Source organism: Bos taurus, chromosome 3, assembly GCF_002263795.3.
Source record: "Bos taurus isolate L1 Dominette 01449 registration number 42190680 breed Hereford chromosome 3, ARS-UCD2.0, whole genome shotgun sequence".
In the NCBI taxonomy this organism is placed as follows: Eukaryota; Metazoa; Chordata; class Mammalia; order Artiodactyla; family Bovidae; genus Bos; species Bos taurus.
In genome coordinates, this window is record NC_037330.1 from 105,170,466 (window position 1) to 105,189,651 (window position 19,186).

Here is a 19,186-nt window from a genome sequence, read left to right on the forward strand (position 1 = left end):
TTTATCAGTCTTGCGTTCAGTGAAAGAGTCATATTTTGACATGGAATACTAATCATTTCTTAACAGACATGAGCCAATACTTATTCTATTAAATCTCCGTCATACCCACCCACAAGAACCCCTACCCATTCTTGGGCCTTTTGTGACTTATCAGATGGAACAGCTTGGCTCTCATCATTCCCCACTCTTGGTTAAAGATTCAGCTTTCTTAGGTCTGCTGTTTAGGAAAGCCACTCTGCTTTCCAGCTTCCAGAGTTTTAAGTTGTCTCCTTTCTTGTTATCTGGCTCATTTTTGTGGTTTTAAGAGAGAAAAGAGTTAAATGTATATTTCAATTCCTCTTGTTTACCCTTTTTCTTTTTTTTTTCCCTGTCTTTCTTTTTCATCTGTCACTTTCCACATCCTGCTTCTCTCCATTTTCTTCTCTCCATCTTGCTTCCCCTTAGAATGATGAAGGCGAAAGAGTCCTCAGAGAATGTCTGGCTCAGCCCCTCTGTGATGTGGGCGGCAGACCTGAGGCCCAGAGAGGACACCAGTCCATCCACAGCCCACACAGCTACTGCTTTTATCTTTTTGCCTTTAACAACAAAAGAGACTTTTTGCCCTCCTGCCATTCAGTTAGTGAGCCAGGACAGTGTGAAGAAGCAGAGTACCCCCTACTCAAGTGGAAGCCTAGAAATCAGATCAGCAGAAAGAATGCTGTAGCTGGTCAGGCACATGAGTCTTCTCGACAGACCAAGAGAAGCAGCTCTGGGGAGCTCTGTCTCTTTCTTCCGTGCTCACCCTGATTCTCCCCTTGCAGCACAGTGCCAGGTGGGGGGGTTGCAGTTGGGAGAGTGCCCAGCTATCTTGACAGAAGAAACGACTGAAACAAATATACAGATGGGCCCTTCAGGCCCTTTGCATGTTTTTCTTTATTCCAATTTTTTTCTATTTCCAGTACTATCTTTGAGCCTAAGTCTTAATGTAGAAGATGACAAAGGAACTCTAAAGCCTAGAATGGAAAGCAAGGGAAGTAACTGGTGGTTTAACCACTCTAGGTCCCAGGCCAGGCACACACAAGCACACTCATGCTAATATTGCCATAGCCCCACAGCTTGGTACACAGAGCATGTGAGAGATACCAAGAATACGTAAAGCAGCCAAGAACTGAAAATGAAAGTACAGCCATCTGGAAAATTGCTTAGATTTTCTTTTCAGTGTAAAGAAGACAAAGTGCAAGTTCTGTGCCTTTGCTGGTCTGGGCTCTTCTCCCAGCAGGCTGCGTTCCCAGAGCCTGTGGTCATGCATTTGGGCTGGCAGCAGCTGGGCATAGTCACCCTGTACTCCCTCCCACAGTGTTTCACCAGCCTAGCAGCTGGGAATCCTGTAGAGGCCAGAGCCCAGGGTAGGAAAGACGAAGAGAGCTCTGTTCTCCGACTTCTGCACTCTGAAACTCTTTAAACTGCTTTGATTCTTTGTCTCCTGCAGTTTGTATTTACTTGAACAAGAATGGCAGCACAGGCCCCCACTTAGATAAGAAGAAGGTCCAGCAGCTCCCTGACCATTTTGGGCCAGCCCGAGCCTCCATGGTGTTGCAGCAGGCTGTGCAGGCTTGCATCGACTGTGCTTATCACCAGAAAACCGTCTTCAGCTTCCTCAAGCAGGGCCACGGTGGTGCAGTTATCTCAGGTAAGCACTTTGGTCTGGTATGGCTTCTAGCCAGAGAGGCAGGCCTTTGCAACTAGTTGATTTCTAGCAAGGCCCCCTGGATTTTACTTCACACCAGTAGGCTCTGGAATGAAGTTTTCCATTCTTCGGAGTCCTCATTTCAACTCCCAGAGTCCTCGAGGTCTTCTGCATATCGCTGTCAAGTAGAATACCCTACTGCAGACTCTGCTTAACTCCAGTCTCTAAAGAGACTCCCTCCTGTCTACCTACCTAGCCTCTAGCATACAGAAAATATGCAAGTATGTTGCTTTAAAAATGCTTCAAAAGAAACAAATCCAGAGGGGGCTCTATTGGGGCAACAGGAGAGTTTCTCCAGACTGCTCCAGCCTCCCAGCTGGCTTCAGGGAACCACAGAAGTCTTCTCTCGTTCTTTAGACCCCTAGTCCTCAGCCAGCCCCGATACAGAGAAGTTGAATATCCTGGGGCAGAGTGGGAAGAATCAGTCTTCTCTTTCCTGCATTGGGAGTTTGAGTCAGTTGCACAATGTGTTTTTTTTTTTTGCTTTGGTTGTTTGTTTTCACTAAGAATAGTCACTTCTGCTGTGTCCTGGTTCTGTTTCAGTTTTCCTGAGTCCAAAACCCCTGTCTTTACCCACCAAACCTATGAAGACTTGACCTTGAGCCTTTCGATCTTCATTATGTAGTACTCCATAATCTCCTTCCCCTGCCCTCTAACTAATCAATATCCAGCCTCAGGAAACCCAGCTGACATGGAAGACCCCATAAATACCACAAATGAGTTCTTTTAGCAGACATTCATTGAGCCCTGACTCTATGTGAGAGGTTATTGACAGACACTGGCCAGAGGAAGGGAAGAAAAGACGATGACACGCTCAGGCTGTGCCCTGACGGAAAAGGACTGGCTCATAGCTAACTGTGGGAGGTGTTATAATATATGAGAAATGCATGCAGGGTGGTGTGGGAGCCCGGACACAGAGTAATTAATTGCCTGCCCAGAGGATGGGGACAGGCAGGGAAAGAATTGCTAGAAATGGCTGAAAACTGCATGGGAAATCAAGCCTTTCTTTCCTTGTGAGGCTAAGGCCTCTGCCTGGCTTCTCATTTGCTTCCATGCTGCAGTCTGCAGGGACCCAGCCATCTTTACCACCTTCCCTTAGTGACTGCCACCCACACCTTCTCCAGGGTTCTTTCTTTGTCCCCTAGATTTGTTCCTGAGAGTGACCTATCTCCACATTCCCTTGCTGCCCTCAAAGACGGATGCAGAGGCCTTTTGCTTGTTAGGGATTCCCTTCTCCAGAATCTTCAGGACCCAGGGATCGAACACTGATCTCCTGCACTGCAGGCAGATTCTTTACAATCTGAGCCACCAGGGAAGCCCAGAGATTATATGATATGTTTTGAATAGAAATAAATAGGGATTTAGGAAAAAAAAAAAAAAAGACATGAATGTTGCCAAAATTCGAGTTGCCCTTATCCAGATGAGATTGTACACCTCAGCCATTGCTGGCAATAGCTGTGTTCTCCTCTGCTGCCCAGCTCCTCTGTTCTTAAGCAGTTCTTAAGGAAATGAGCAGATTTTCTTGGGAAGCCCAGCCAACTGATGGAGCAGATAGAATTATGTTCACAGTTGTTTCACAGCCTGAGCAGAATCATTCCAAAGCCCCAGGTGCAACAGACCTAGCCTGGCCACTCCCATTATTGCAAACCCTTTGGAGTTGGAGGCAAAAATCAAACCCTCAGGGGAGGGAGAGGAGGGGAGGAGGGAAACCTGGGCACCATTCACCTCTGTGTAACCAGTTAAGCCTGAGGCAAGCAGTGGGCCGGACTCCTCCTGTTTAGCTCTGCGCTGTGCTACGAGCTGACGTGCTGGGCCCTGTTTACTTAACTCCACAGCCGTGTTTGACCGAGAGCAGCACACGCTCAACCTGCCAGCAGTCAACAGCATCACCTACGTCCTCCGCTTCCTGGAGAAGCTCTGCCACAACCTTCGCAGTGACAATCTGTTTGGCAACCAGCCCTTTACACAGACTCACTTGTCACTTAGCACCACAGAGTACAGCCACAGCCACGACAGGTACCTACCAGGTAGGAGCTGGGTTGGGGTCTGGGTGAAAAGGGGAGGCAGGGCTAGTAGCAGCCACGAGGGCCCAGAGCCAGCCCTCAGACCTGCTGTCCCAGCACCTACTGTCCTGAGATTTGGTTTTCTGTCCCTTACCTTTCCCTCTTCTGGCGCTTTTTGGTCTCCTCTCATCTTTACTGTCTCTTTAGGATTCTGTTTCCTATCTCTAAGACTTTCCTCTGGATTTTTATCCCTAAAGAAATGGTGGTTCACAGTTTTCCTGAGCTCCAAACTGCATGCAGAGCCACTGTGAAGTCACAGGACATCTCCCAGAGTGATCTGGCAGCAAAGTCCTAACACAGAACTCCCTTGCCAGCGGGAGGGTTTAGTCTCAGGCTTCAGATTGAGAATTTGCTCCCTGGTGATTGGCCATCCACTCTTTCCTTTGGCACGTGGCCCTAACTCCTCCAGCAGCGCCAGTCTAGCAAGTCGATTCAAGTTCCTGTTGTTTCTAACTAGACTGGAAAATAACTTTCTTAGTTAACATACCAGACCCACAACGGGAAAGCGGATGCCACGTGGCCAGATCAGTGACTAAGCACTTCCCGAGAGAGGTTTGAGTGAATGGAACCCGGCATCTCTAATCTGGAGCACAGGACACAGCACGACAGGGAGGGAAGGAAAGCTCGGCCTTAAACTAGCGAGGTAGGTCACTGTGGAGAGAGGGAGGAAAGGCCCTTGAAAAGGTCCCGTGGACCTTGTCCTGGCCAGAGGAATAGAGGCAGTGCTATCAGCGCTGGGGCTGTGCTTCCTGTTGATGGGGGAGTGTAACTCCCAAAGGTGCTCCCTTCTGACCGCGCGAGCCGTGTTCCCACCCTGCCTTCCCTTTTGTCTTTTCATCATTGTCAGAATCACTTCTGATAAAAGTGCCACTTCTGGAGAATGTGCTGGGAAAGTGACTGCTCACCCAGCACCACCACCCTCCTCCCACTCTTATCTCCTCTGCACCCAAACAAGAATTACTTATGTGACTTGCATGCCTGGCAAAAAGATACCAGAATTTCTAATGCTCCTTCTAGGGGCCCCATCACCTGGTCCCTGCAGACATATCTGTGACCCTCTCACTGACCCTTCAGAAAGAACTTCTCATCTAACCTTCTCTAGATTGCTTTCTTTTAACCTGAGACTCTCTGTGTACAGAAAAGAGCATTCTTACTTACAGTTAGGGTATTGCACTGGGAGTCTGGGCTAGGCATGGTGGCAGGTGCAGACGAAGCAGGTTGTTAAATATCCCCTGCTGTTGGCATTCGGGAACCCTGAGCTACACTTCAATAATAAAAGTTAGCCCTACCTGAGATTCTGAAAGAATGGATACACGGGAGAGGGTAGCATGTCCATGAATGTTGCTGCTAATCTAAAGAGCGTTCTCAAAGGAATAGAAATTCAGAATTCTTAAATGGAATACCACCACTGAGAATCAAGAGAAACGTACTTGTAGCAGCATGCAGAGGCTGGTAGGGATACACATTATGGACCTGCGGTTGTGACGATAGCTTGGGATTGGGGCATGACCTTTCCCAGGAATTCTACTCCAGTTTGCATCTCTCTGATTCAACTACCAGATAAGGGGAAGCAGGCTTTAGCCACTCTTCCTTCTTGCCTCTCCAGCTAAGAAGAGACGAAGACGAGCGTTACCACCTTCCCCATCAGCTGCCTCTCTTTCCTTCTCTCCTTTTCAGACAGGTTCAGCCAGCTCTCTGCTTTCCTATGCTCTCTAACCTCTGTTTCTCATAGTGAGTGCTCATCAGTTTGGCTACTCTCACCCTAGTTTGTTTGCCTCCCTGAAATGTTTTAACTCTGCCCAGACAAACCAGAGCTTTGCCCAACTTTCTAATGCTTCTGTGCTCCCTCACTTATCTCCTCTGCCTGCCTGCCTACCTACCTTCTCTGCCTCACCTCTCTTTGCCCCACCCTGATCATTTATCATTTCTTAACACTTTTCTGATTAGTTATCCAAACCTCTGCTGAAGAGCTTGATCTGCATAAGGGCTTTCTTCTGCTTTGCCCTTTGAAGCTGGTATTTATTAACTTCCACCCTTCTGCCTGGCTGCCGTCTTCTACTAGTCCCACATCTGGGGGTACCACCTCTCTTATCCAGGAACTTACTAGCATCCTCTCTCCTCCCTACAGCCTTGTCTCCGTACTACCCTACCCATTAGAAAGAAAGAAAAGACAGAAAGTGAAGTTGCTCAGTTGTGTCAACTCTTTGCGACCCCATGGACTGTAGCCTACCAGGCTCCTCCATCCATGGAATTTTCCAGGCAAGAGTACTGGAGTGGATTGCCATTTCCTTCTCCAGGGGATCTTTCCGACCCAGGGATCGAACCCAGGTCTCCTGCATTGCGGGCAGAAGACACTTTACCTTCTGAGCCACCAGGGAAGCCCCATTAGGGTCTTGGACTAACTGACAACTCATTTTCAATATAGCAAATAGTCACCAAATGTACATCCCATTAGGCTTCCTTACCTAAGTTGAGATTTAGTTTTTTCCTCCAATGTTTTATTTTGAAAAGTTTCAGGCTCACTGAAAAGTTATACAGTAATACAGTGAGTAGCCATGTACTCTTCACCTAGACTTACCACCTAATTTTTTGCAGTATTTATTTGTTTCTCTAAGTATATATGCATGTATTTCTGTCTATATATTTTTTATTTACTGAACCATTTGAGTGTTAACTGCAGGTGAGAGACTTGATCCTTAAACACTTTTTTGTATGTATCTCCTAAGAACAAGAACACCATACTACTATCATTCTTGAGAAGTTTCTCATTAATAAAATCTACTAGTTGATATATATATAATATAGTCCATATACAGATTTCCCCAACTGTCCTAGTAACATCCTTTGTAACTTTTTTCCTTTATCCAAGATCCCATGAAGAGTGATCCACTGCATTTACTTATCCTGTCTCTTTAGTTTTCTTTTGTCTAGAGCAGTTTTCCAGCCCTTTTGTCTACTTTTCATGATCTGACATTGGCATTTCGAAGAATTCAGGCCAGTTGTTCTGGTTCAGATAATCAAACATTTGACAAATACTTGCGTGTCCTAGATCCTATACTGGACTATGGGGAGACAGACAATAGACTCAATCCCTGCTCTGAAAGAGTTCTCAGCTGAGAGAGGGAGATACAGGCAAACCTGTATGTAGTGAGAGCATGGAACCAGAAGTTCTCTGGCCCAGCCAGGAATGATGAACAAGGAATCAGCTGAAGAAGAAGTCAAGGAAGGATTCTTCAGGGCAGCGATGTCAGATCAGAGTTCCTTCTTCAGAGTTACATACATGGCAGGATCAAAGAAGAGGCCTATGAAGATTGAGAGAGAGAGGGTTCTTTCTGGGTCTCCAATAACTGCTGATATTAAACAGGAGATCGTATTACCTTAACCGGTCCCCATGACTGTAATTGAATCCAGCTAGCATTCACCTCTGGGCTTGCTGGTTCCTCTCTGCTGAAGGAAGTAGTTCATTTGTCCTAGGACAATAAGTTCCTTGTGCCTGTCTTTCCAGTTACCATCCAGGTCGTCTAAGTTGTTTATAGAGTGGTTCTCCTGCCAGACCACTCCCCACCCGCTGCTGCCACACACACACACACATTCAGAGAATAAAAGCCAAGTAAGAACTGTGAAATTTCTTCGATGCCCTTTCATTCCCATACAAGGTTTCCTCATAGCAGTGTCAGAGTTTTAGGATGACTCAAATGTTCATAAATAGTTGAAACTCAATTCAATTATTCAATTATTAGTAGCAATTCAATTATTTGGTCAGACAATCAGTCAACCCAGTATTTACTGACTGCACGATGCCAAGCTCCGATGTTGGCATAGAGGGCTCCATTGTAAACTAGGAGTCAAGGTCATTACACCCCACAGAGTTTACAGCCTGGTAGAGAATACGAACAAATAAGCAAAGGAATTAATTCATGGTGATGAGTGCTTTAATGGAACAGGTTCAGAGTTCAAAAGTTCAAACCAGGTGTGTCAGGGAAGACTTTTCAGAAGAAATGATATATAAGCTTGGACCTGAAGGAGTAGGATAATGAGGTAAAGATGCCACAGATCCAAAGAAATGGAGGAGGGGAATGATAAAGAATGTTCTTGTTGACTGAGATGTGAGACTGTGAGGGGCAAGAGGAAGCCTGACTTGTCTCAGAGGAATTGAATGTTCCTCTGAATGTGCTGCTGAAACACAGAGTAGAAAAGAAGGGTGTGAGTGGTGAGGCCGTAGTGGCAGCAAAGGCCTAGGCAGACAAGGCCTAATGACCAGCTTACGGACGTTACCTCGTTGAGCCGTGAGGACCCATCAGAGTATTTAAAGCCATGACTGTGATATGGAAGGAACATAATCCGACTTGTGTTTTTGAAAGCTCACTCAGGATACTTACTGTGTGCGAGAACAGGCTGGAGTGGAGCAAGAGGTAGGCAGGGAAACCAGTTGGAGGCTTCTGAACTCTGTGAAGCCTCCTAGATTTGGGGCTTGTCCTTTCCTTTGATACCAAAATCTAAATACAATTGGATGAACATCCCCATCCCACATAACCCAGGCTGGGATTATATTTTCCTCACAGCAGTTTGTACTTCTCACTCAGAATTTCTGCTTCTGAGTCAGACCTTAATCCATTATCCCCCACCACCCCCTCCCCAGCCCCCTGTCAGTTCCTGGAGCTAATGGTTTGACCCCACCATGTGACCCAGCGCCTCATCCTTCATTTCCCTGAGGAAGAACTAACACAAGGCTGTTACGTGTAATAGACTAATACTGAGGTTTGAGGGTGGAAAGAAGGATGATTACCACAAAGGAAAGGAAGCATTTTTGTTACAGTGTTTATCAGATGTTATAGCAAATATCTGACTGGCCTCTTTCACCCCAGGCCTCAGCCTCCCACTCTCAGTTTGCGGGAACCCTCTGTTTGCTCTGTCCCTTCCATCCCATACCTCCTCCCTTCCAAGCCCTTAGTGGGGCCAACAGCAGATTGGTTCTTTTGAAAGGCAGATAGTAGAATGGGGGCCAGAGTTACAATAAGGCAGATCTCAGCTCAAAAAGGAAGGCATTTGGTAATGAATCAAAAATGTCCAACAATAAAACTGATTGTAAAGTGGACTTGAGCAGTGTATCATCAGCGAGTCAGATGAGCACACTAATCTACTGGGCTAGATATGAATACTGAAGCATCTCTAGAGTCATCTGAGAACCTCTGCTTCTGAGATTCAAGGACTCAATGCTCAGAAGCATGTTTTCCCCTTCATGGGAATAAATTGATCTCTTTTTGCAAAGGTAAGATTATATGAAACTCTGGTCTAAAAAAGTCAAAACCAAAGTTGTTTTGATAGACGCTGGGATGAGGCCCAGACTCCACCCAGGAGCTGGGTGTACTGCAGGGCTCTGTGGAGCACAGCTGGAAAGCATTGCAGTCTTCTGCCCTGGCATTCCTCTACTGAAGGCAGCCTGGGCCTCATTTGATCAGCCTTAAGCAGACTAGAACCTCCCAGAGCCTTGGGCACTATGCTTCATTTTTCTTCATCTCATTAGGTTAAGATTTAATGACCCTGCCTAGTCCAGGTGCCACCAGTCCAGATTTCCAGACCCCTCAACTCAGAATCCAGATTTCAGTTAGCATTCTTAGCATTGCCAAGACTAGAGACACTTAACTGATTTTGCATCAGCATCTGGTGAGCCCCTGGCATTGTCATCATAATTATTCTTCACATCTGTTAGCTCATGTGAAGTCAGTGGTACTAACCCAGTCTTAGCTGAGTAAAAGGAGTACTAGAAAGGTGAGATTACCACCATGCCGATAAATACAGAAAGTAGAGTTCATCTTTTTCTTGAGCTACTACAGAGAACTTCGGTGTACCACTGTAACTCTGAATGAAGAATAAAATGCAACTCCATACTGTTGTAACAGCCATCCCATTCTGTTTTCTCAGTTAATGTTCTAAGCATAACAGAGGGTGAGTTTTCCCCATTTTACAGATGAAGAGACTAGTACTCAGAAAAGACAAACGAGTTACCTTGACTCATATACATAGTGAAAGTCAGGAGCTGAGAGATGGAACCCAGGCATCCTATTTCTTATATTGGACTCCTGTGCGTGTCTCAAAGTGGGACATTGCTATAAGCATCTTTCCTGAAAAACAGGAATCTGAAACCTCATCTGCAGAAATGAGGTAGGATATGGTTTAGGTATTCTGGAAGCTCAGAGACTTCTCTCTTCAGGACCATTTCGAGGAAAGGGCTTCATCAGTTAAATTTCCAAATTTCATATGGATGAATAGCTGTCTCAGGCCAGATTTGACTGTTATCCCATAGTTTACCAAGCAATTTTAAGTGAGAATTAGAAAGTAGTCCTGAAATCCTAAACCATCTCGCCGAAGAGGTCTTAGTCTGTGCCCCGGCAATTTCTTTGAATTAAGTGTTCATCAGAGGCCCGAAATGAATTTCAAGCATTATCTTAATACTCAGTGTTTAAGAAAAGCCACCAAGGACAGTGTGATGTGGTCCAGCACCCAAGACATCTCCCATAAACAGAGAATGCGGTGGCCAGTTCTGACTTGATATGAGCAGAAGCCAACTACAGGAGGGAGTCTGTTTCTGGTTTTGTAGTCCAGTGATTAGGGGCTGCTGCCTGGGGTTGGGCCATGACCGGGGTGTAGAAATGTCAGGGTGAGGACCCCTTTACAAAGGTTTTCATAGCCATTCTCTTTTGACGTTCACAAGCCCTTTGGAAGAAAGGGGGCTCCCATGTTATAGATGAGGAGACTAAGGTTCTGAGGAAAGCACTTTGCCTGCTAAGTAGCAGAGTCAAATTCTGACCCAAATTCTGGGCTCTGTGCCCATGTTCTCACTACAGTACAACCACAGCTTCCTTGGACTATTTCCATAAAACGAGGCAAATGTGAAAGAAGGGAGGGAGCATAAGAGCAGGTCCTTTGCAGACAAGCCTTGAGCCAGGCATCAGGAAGCATTTCTGAGATGTCCTGCTGTCTGAGAGGGTCCACTTCTAAAGTGCCCTCATGTAAGCAAATGTATCTCTTCTTCAGCACTTTATCCCCTACTCTAGCATCTTGTGTGTTAGGACAGACTCTTCTCAGAAGAGCTTTCTTCTTTGGTTTTTTTTTTAAGGTTCTATCAGAAAGAGCCTAACACATCCAGACCAGAAGAAAACTCAGAGACCATCTAGTCCAAAGGGAAGAGTCTCTAAGGAGATCCAAGTCCAGAGGGTGGTGCTGGGCTTGACTAAGGCCACCTAGTGAGAGCCAGAGCCAGGGCTGGTGCACAGGCCTCCTGCGGCCCAGCCCAGAGCTCTCTGTTTTGCTGCCTCTTACTCCACCCAAATAGGCTCTTGGGAGCCAGCGCCCTTGCAGTTCTTCCAGACTAGTCCCTGTTCTAACTCTGGTTTTACTGTTTTCCAGGTGAGACCTTTGCCCTGGGAAATAGTCTGGCCCGGTCTTTGGAGCCACACTCAGACTCAATGGACTCTACCTTGAATCCCACCAATCTTGTCAGCACTTCCCAAAATCTTCGAAATCCAGGGTACCGGCCTCTGCTTCCATCCTGTGGTCTCCCGCTGAGCACTGCCTCAGCTGTGCGCAGGCTCTGCTCCAGGGGTAAGCTTTTCAGAGTTCTGGCTCTCCTGCCCTCTCTCATTCTTTTCTTCTTTCCTTCCTGAACTTTGGGAAGCCAGAAAGGACTTAACTGTGTTGCGCTGCCCCACCCTTCCCCACCTAGAGAGATCAGACTGGGGCCTGGCCCCATTAAGCCTGACTAGGCACCTGGAGAGCAGCTGAAGCTCTGGGATTAGCTTGAGAACAGCAGGGACCAAACACCAATGACTCAGAGCCAAAGGGACAGGGAAGGAGTCCTTCATTCATTCATGAGCCATTTATGTGAACACCATCTGTGTTTGTCAGGGGGACACAAAAATCAATCATTTCTTGTCCATAAGGAGTTCAAAGTCTTGTAGGAGAGACAAACACTTAAATAGATAATAGTAAAATAACATCCAGAGTGTGGCTGCAGAGATGAGTTGTATGAAAACTGAAAGAAGGAACACCTCACTCAAGCTTGTTATCCAGGGTAAGCTTCCTTGAGAAAGTGTCTGAGGTTTTAAAGTTGACTGTGTGAATGTATCAGGGGTTGTGGTAGGTGGGGGAGAGCTCTCCAGGGAAGAGCGTGCAGCATGGACAAGGGCAGAGGGATGAGAACTAACACAGATTGTACCAGCGAGTATATGTAGTTTGGTATTACTGAAAAACAAAGGGTAATTCTGGGGCTTCAAAGAGAAAATCCTGGAAGGGTCAGTGGTTGTACCATAGAGGACCTTAAATGCCATGTTAAAGAGTTTGGGGTCGGCCGCCGCCTCCGCCACACCTAGTGGAGGAGCCGGGGAAGGCGGCTCGGTGGTGGGGGCTGGGGCGGAGAGCGCCGGGGTGGGGACGGAAGGGCGGCGGACCGAAGGCAGGACGCTGCCGGGGCACGGGCTGCTGCGGGGAAAGGGACGACGAGGCGTCCGCCGCGGCTCGCTCTGTCTTCCCGCACGGGATTGGGGCGCGAGGGCCATGGGCGCGCTCCCCTGAGGCGGAGGTCACGGGCGGGAGGGGAGGAGGCCCGACCGAGGTAGCTGCGGAGGCCGTGGGCCGGTGACTGGGCGCGAGGCCGGCGGCGCCGGCCCCACCACCGCCACCGCCGCCGTCGCCACCACCACCACCAAAAGAAAAAAAAAAAAAAAGAGTTTGGGGTTGATCTTGTAACTAATAAGAAGCTCTGGAGACTTTTACTAGAGGCAAGACCTAAATAGGTTTGTGTTTGAAATAGGTCACTGACTACTGTGTTGAGGATGGATTTGAGGAAGGACAAGACTAGAGAGACCACTTAGGAGGTTACTAGAATGGGCCACACCCAAAATGATAAAGGCCTAGATTAGGGCAGTGGTAGGTTTGTAGAAGAGAGAATAGATGTGAAAACTCTTCATGAGGTAAATATAGTCAGATTTAAGGGTTGGGAGGAAGGAGTGGGAATGTTGCCCAGGTTTCTAGAAGGGGTGATTGACTGGATGGTGCCATTCTCTGAGAGAGGGAACCAACCATAGAAGAGAAGGGGAGGGAGCCCATGGGTCTGTCTAGGTGATGCCCAGCAGGCAGTGGCTATGCAGGTCTGATCCTCAGGGAAGAGGACTGAGCTGAAGTTACATATTTAGGAGTTAGCAGATAGAAGTTGAAGCTATAGAGTAAAATGACACCCACCTCCCAGAATTTTGTGTAGAATAAAAAGAACAGTTGACCAAAGAAAGTTCTAGGGACCAACAAAGTTGAGGAGGAGGGAGCAGGAAGAGGATCCTACAGGGGACAGAGGAGCACTCAGATGTGAGGGAGGCAGAAGAATTTGATATTGTGGTGGCCGGGGTACAGAGACGAAGAGTATAACCCAAAAAGGTTCAGTAAAATAAGGACTGAGAAATACCTACTGGAAATGGTGATTAGAAGGTAATTGCTGATCTTAGTAAGAGCAGCTTCAGTGGTGCTGGAGGCTAGTGAGGGAGGTTTGCTGTGGGTAGGCATATCAAGGAGAGTTTGATGAGGAAAAGAAGGAGGTGACGAAGGTCTTCCAGAGTGGGTGCATGCTGGGCATGTTTGTCAGCAGACAGCCTGAGCCTTCCATGAAGAAGAAATTAAGAATATAGGAAAGAGGAGAAATGAAGGCCTTGGAGGTGTTGGGAAGGATTAAGGGTCAGTCTTATGACAGAAGAAGGCAAACCTTTCTCTCTGAGACTGGAAGAAGACTGTGGCCATGAGTGAATAGAGAGAGGGCTGAGCAGGGAGGGGCTCAGGAGTGCTGGGAGATGGGATGAGCCATAAAGAATACAGGAGAAATAGGTCAAGGAAGAGGGGATGGTTTGCAGAAACAGCAAAGGTCTTGCAATGTTTGGAGCTTGGAGACCAGTTTGCAAGGCCTTCGGTTTTCTTCTGTGGTTCTTAGAAACCTAGATGTGGGTGAGAAAAGACAGTTTGAGAGTTAAGATTTTACATTGAGCTAACAGGACAAGAGCGGGTGGGGAGCATGTAATCAGTGGAGCTGGAGGAGGTGTGCTTTAGATCATCAGCACTGCCTCCGGACAGCGGGGATAGAAGCAGGGCTGAGAGACGCCTGAAGGATGGGGAGACTGTAAGTCTGATGTGCTAAAGGTCTTTGTGATATAATGGTCATAGTGGACGTACGTCCCAAGAGAGTTGGAAAGGTGGGCGGTTGGAGTCAGAGAGATGGGTGTTTAAAATTATGAAGTGGATTTGTTCCAAGTGATCCAAGAACTAGACAGTGATGTTGGTAGTGGGTATTTGAAGTAGAATAGCAATGAAATCACTGAAAGCAAGGCAGTTGGATGGATTTCCTCAGAGGATTATGGCAGCAATTAGGTGGAACCGGAAGTTAGTGAGTTAAATCCCCAAAAGTCTTCACTTAACAAAGAGCAGAAACCCAGAGATTTGAAAATGTATGTGATCAGGAAAAGCAGGTGCTCAGTACATGTTTGGCCTCTGAAGAACACTAGCTTCCGTTGGAGGATGGTCTAAAAGCAGCAATGGGGAGACAGGAGAAAGCCATCTCCACACCCACTGTGGCCTCCCCCAGCCCAGGGACAGATTAGGTGTGGAAGAATAAGAAGAATCCATTAGCAAGGCCTGCAGGAGCAGAGGGCATTCTAAGGAAGGCTGAGACAGAGAAGCCCAGGATACTGCTTCCCAACCCCAAGCCCAACAAGGCCCCAGATGGAGCCATGTAAGGAGCTCTGAGGTAGAGTCCCTGCCTTGAGACTTAAGTCACCTCAGCCTCAAGACAGATCTAGTCTGGTGGGGGAGACAGAAAAATATACATGGAACTATTACATATGATCATTCATTCATTTAGCAGACATATTTGATCGTGGTCTCTGGCAGAGCAGGCACTCTTGTGTGCTGTGAAAGGAAAACTCTCTCCTCCTGTGTGTCTCCCTACGCTCAGCACTCTGTTCAGCACTGCTTCACTTCCCCCGCCAGAAGTACAGGTCTCCACACACCAAGCAAGTCCACCATTCCAGCTGGGCGTCCCGCAGTTTAACCCTGTTATGACACTAACTCCCTGGAGGAAGTGTCAGAGCCCACAGGATGAGGGTTCAGTCCCACAAGACTGACCACCCCCCAACTTCAGATGCCAATTCAAAGTCCAGGTTGTTACCTGTGTCTCTGACTGGCTTCCATGATTCCTTCCAGCCCACAGTCTCCTGAAGCCCTGTCCTTGGGGTTTTTATGGAGGCTTCATTATGTCAGCAAGATTTGTTAAGTCATTGATCATTGGTGATTGAACTGAATCTCTAGCCCCTCTCCCTTCCTTAAAGATTGGAGAGGGCAGGACTGAAAGGTCCAAAACTTCTAGTCACCTGATTGGTTCCCCTGACAAACAGCCCCATCCTTAGGACTTTCCAGAAGTACCTCATTAGCATATTCAGATGTGACTGACAGGGACTTGTTATGAATAGCAAACAACACTCTGACCTCTTAACATGCTCCAGAAGGTACCCCACCCTCTGGCCCTTTCTGCCTCATCACCTGGATGAGGCCTGGAATAGCAAATGACACTGACCTCTTAGGAGATTCCCAGGACTTTAAGTGCTGTGCCAGAAAAGAGAATGAACACAGATATGTATGTTTCTTATTAATAATCACAGTATCAGAAGGATTAACAGAGAACAGAAGACAGGTGATAAACATAAATGCGTGAGACTGTTTTTAGGTTGTGATTGTTTTAGGCTGGTGGGGGTGAACTAGAGTAATCAGATAAAGAGTGATGTGTGGGGAATAGAGTACTTTTATTTGGATGTCAAGGAAGGCCTCTCAGAGGAATCAGCATTTGAGATGAAACCCAAATGTTGAGAAGGCATCAGGTATGCAAAGATGTGAGGAAAAGAACATTTTAGACAGCGGAAATTGTGTGTCTGGATCAAAGCATAAAAGCATAGCTTATTCAGGAGGCAGAAAGCCAGCGTGTCTGGAGCTTGGTGAGTAAAGGGTGGGGGGAAGGGAGAGATGAAGCAGAAAGGGCCAGATGATGGGGTACCTTCTAGACCATGGTAAAGGGTTCAGTCTTATTTCAGGTATGCATTTTGAAGCTGTTGTATTGATTGACATGATCCAATTACTTTTTAAAAGTTGTTTTGACTGCTTTATGGAGAAGAGATTATTAGAGTGATGTGATGGGGAAAAGTGTATAAAGATTGAGCTGTAACCAAGAGATACGTGAAATGCTTTTATGAGACCAATTTTTTCAGGATGAGACCTGGAAAAGTTTCATAAAGGAGCTGATCCTTGAAGCCAGCTCTTGTTTAGTTAAGTTAGAGTCTGCCAGAAGGAAAGGAGAAACTGAAGGGCAAGAAGGGGGCACATTCCAGGCAGAGGGGATGAAGCCTGCCAGAGAGTCATGCAGGTGATGACCGTACAGAGAGCTCAGATCCCACTGGGGAAATGGCCAAGACTGAAATAAAAGCTCTAAGCAGAGCACTAAATTAACATTGAGATTCCTGGCAGCCAAGGCAAAGCTGTATTCTGCCTCCAAGTATTTGGCTATAATGAAGTCAACTATTCTCCAGGCCTTGGAAGAGACACAGGTTATTATTATCTGCCATTTTTTTTTCTCCCTGGGCCCCAAGGTCTTAGCTCTAATCTTACCCAGCTCCTGAGGTATCTCTAGAAATGGTCCCCAGAGCCAAGGCAAAAGCAGCCTCACCTACCAGCCCCTCCCTCTACCCCAACACAGATAATACTCTCACCTCATCACTACCCTTGACTCAGGTCCAGGCTCAGTCACAACCTCAGTGTAAAATTCCTTCTGACCATTTCCAGAATCAGACCTACACTTAAGATTTGAGTGAAGAAGCGTCTCAGGTCCTCATTCCCTTTGTGGAGAAACCCGGCTTGCCCTCAGTCACCTCTGATTCCTCTGCTCTGGCACTGCTCTAAGCCCAGTGGTCACACAGGGCCCCTGGGACAGGCTGTGGAGAGTGCAGGCGAGTTACAGCCCAGTCCCCGCCCGTTACGGCAGGTGTCCTTCTGTCCTGCAGGGTCGGACCGCCGGGATGCCTCTCGACTGAGTGGCCGGGACCCCTCCTCGTGGACGGTTGAGGATGTGATGCAGTTTGTCCGGGAAGCTGATCCCCAGTTTGGACCCCATGCTGACCTCTTTCGCAAACACGTAGGTGTCCCTGCCTGACCTCTCCTATATCTACCGGGTGTCTTGCTTAGACTCTTAAAGGGCACAAGCTACATATTTGTTCCAAGTCCCTTGAAACTGAGCACAGATGGAACCATGCAAACTTAGTGACAGAGTCTTGGCCCCAAATGGCCTTCACTGGGCACTGCACACCCCTTTAGTGTTGGACCTGACTCAGCCACACTCCTGCTGGGTCCCAGGACAGGACTCTCCTCTTCTAGGAGCACTGCTCTCCTCTCTACCTGCCGTGGTCTAAGGCCAAGGCCAGGTTAGAGAGTCCCTTGTTGTGTGGCTCCCAGTTCTCCAACCTCATCAGAACCCCATTCTCTACTTTATCTGCTGTGAGCCCCAGCATCTTGTCAAGTGACCATTTGGCCCTGTGGCCAGGGACTGCCAAGGACCCCCCTGCAATGACCAAACTCCTGATTTGGGGCTCAAACCTGGTTCCCAGTAGCCCCTGCTGCTTGGTGCTGTTCTGTACCCTGTGTACTCAGAAGAGCTCCGCTGCTTTCATGGGTCATCTACTTCTTCATGCCAGGTGGGCTGGAGAGTGCTCTTAGATCAGTCCTGCGGGTCTCACAGCTGCTCACTGAGTGCTTGCTTTGTGTGTGGCTCATGAGGAGGGCTCCTGCTGCCCAGGAAGGAAGGTGACTTTCCAAATAGCCCTTGAGGGTCAATACAGAAATAGTCTGTGATGAGTGACAAGGACACTGACTGGGGAGGCTTCCTGGGAAGAGTTGGGATTGAGCTTGATCTCAGAGGTTTGGGACGGCTGCCCAAGAGAAAGGAGATTCCTACAAATATGCATGAAGAGCTTAACCTGGGGGGTTCAGTGGTGACGCTGGAGAGGGGTGGTTAGAGACAGAAGGTGGATGGAACACGTAGGCTTCAGTGTCACAGCAGGTTCACAGGGCTCCATGTGGCTGGTACCTCCCGGGATGGTCTTTGGTGAGAACCTGGGTGGACCAGGCCTCTGATGGCACCCCCCTCCTCCCTCCAGGAGATCGATGGCAAGGCCCTGCTCCTGCTGCGAAGTGACACGATGATGAAGTACATGGGTCTGAAGCTGGGGCCTGCCCTCAAGCTCTGCTACCACATTGACCGGCTGAAGCAGGGCAAGTTCTGAGCAGGGCAGTGAAGCCTGGACAGCCGAGGGTCCGGCAGAGGGGGCTCTTCTCCCAGAAAGGAGGGCCATCGGGCACCTCAGCGGGGTCCAGGGCCACCTCAGGACTCCAGGAGGCTGTGTGGAGCCACCACTGCCCCCTCCTGCCATGAGATGTCCTTCCATGAAGGACCGAGGAGCGGGGTGTGCGGCCCAGGCACTGCTCTTCCCCTCAGCCCCATCTTGGCTCTGAGGTCCCGTGTATTTATTTCACAAGCCTGGGTGGCCTCCCTCCAGGAGTTTAGACTGAACACCTTCCAGGTGATGGAGGAAGGAGCTGACCTGATGAGGTCTCGAAAGATGAAGCTCTGAAGCGACACTCACGCCCAGTTCCCTCACCAGCTGCTGGGCCTGGTGGTGTGGCTCCCATAGCTCCTGCCTTCTCCTCACGAGATCCACAGATCCCAAACTCATGGTGCAAACCTCTACCTTTTTTAAAAAAAGATCTTTTATTAATTTATTGTTTCTGGCACTTGGGCAAGCCCTCCAGTCATACCCCTCTTGCTCCAGACACTGGTTTCAGGAGGAGGGCGACCACACTGCCCTGGCCCCACACAGGCCCTCTCCAGAGAGCTGTGGCCCCTTCTCAGAGGACATTACCCAGGCACTTTCTCCTTGGGATGGACAGACCTACCAAGCCTTGACCACATCATTCAGCACAGGGAGGAGAGGGTCCCTGTCATCTCCCATCTCTCCCTCCGCTGGGCCCTCTGCAGCCCCAGCCTCATCTGTGGGAACAGGCGTTCCTGCCCTGCACTGCCCCGCCACAGCTCCTTGCCCTGGCCAGAATTGCTGCCAAAGAAGGTTGGGCCCAATGTTTTAAGCCAAGAAGGCCCTAAGATGGATGGGAGAGGATGGTCTCTAGGCTGGAGTCTGGTTGCACCCACTCCACTGTCCGCAGGCTTCTTTTGTAAGCAAGTCAGCAGTTCAGCTGCCCCTGCTGCCATCTGGACTTATTTTATGTCAATTTGTTTATAAATAAAAAACAATATAGATGCCAGTGTCTT

General features: G+C 48.1%; 1 protein-coding gene across 17 annotated transcripts in view; it reads left to right on the forward strand.

The window, feature by feature from the left end:
- Window positions 1–19,179, forward strand: part of SCMH1 (Scm polycomb group protein homolog 1) — a 224,645-nt gene extending 205,466 nt beyond the window's left edge. For 13 of the 17 annotated variants that reach the window (XM_059884821.1, XM_059884820.1, XM_059884819.1 and 10 more), the window contains 5 exons: window positions 1,469–1,669; window positions 3,562–3,753; window positions 11,197–11,391; window positions 16,869–16,999; window positions 18,018–19,179. In XM_059884821.1, coding sequence (XP_059740804.1) covers window positions 1,469–1,669; window positions 3,562–3,753; window positions 11,197–11,391; window positions 16,869–16,999; window positions 18,018–18,143 — 845 coding nt within the window. In that variant the 3' untranslated portion in view covers window positions 18,144–19,179. Of the gene's footprint in view, window positions 1–1,468; window positions 1,670–3,561; window positions 3,754–11,196; window positions 11,406–12,858; window positions 12,889–16,085; window positions 16,096–16,382; window positions 16,398–16,868; window positions 17,000–18,017 lie in introns of those variants that run through there. The other 4 variants (NM_001192986.1, XM_059884828.1, XM_059884823.1 and 1 more) reach the window with 3 other exon arrangements.
- The last annotated feature ends 7 nt before the right edge of the window (window positions 19,180–19,186 follow it).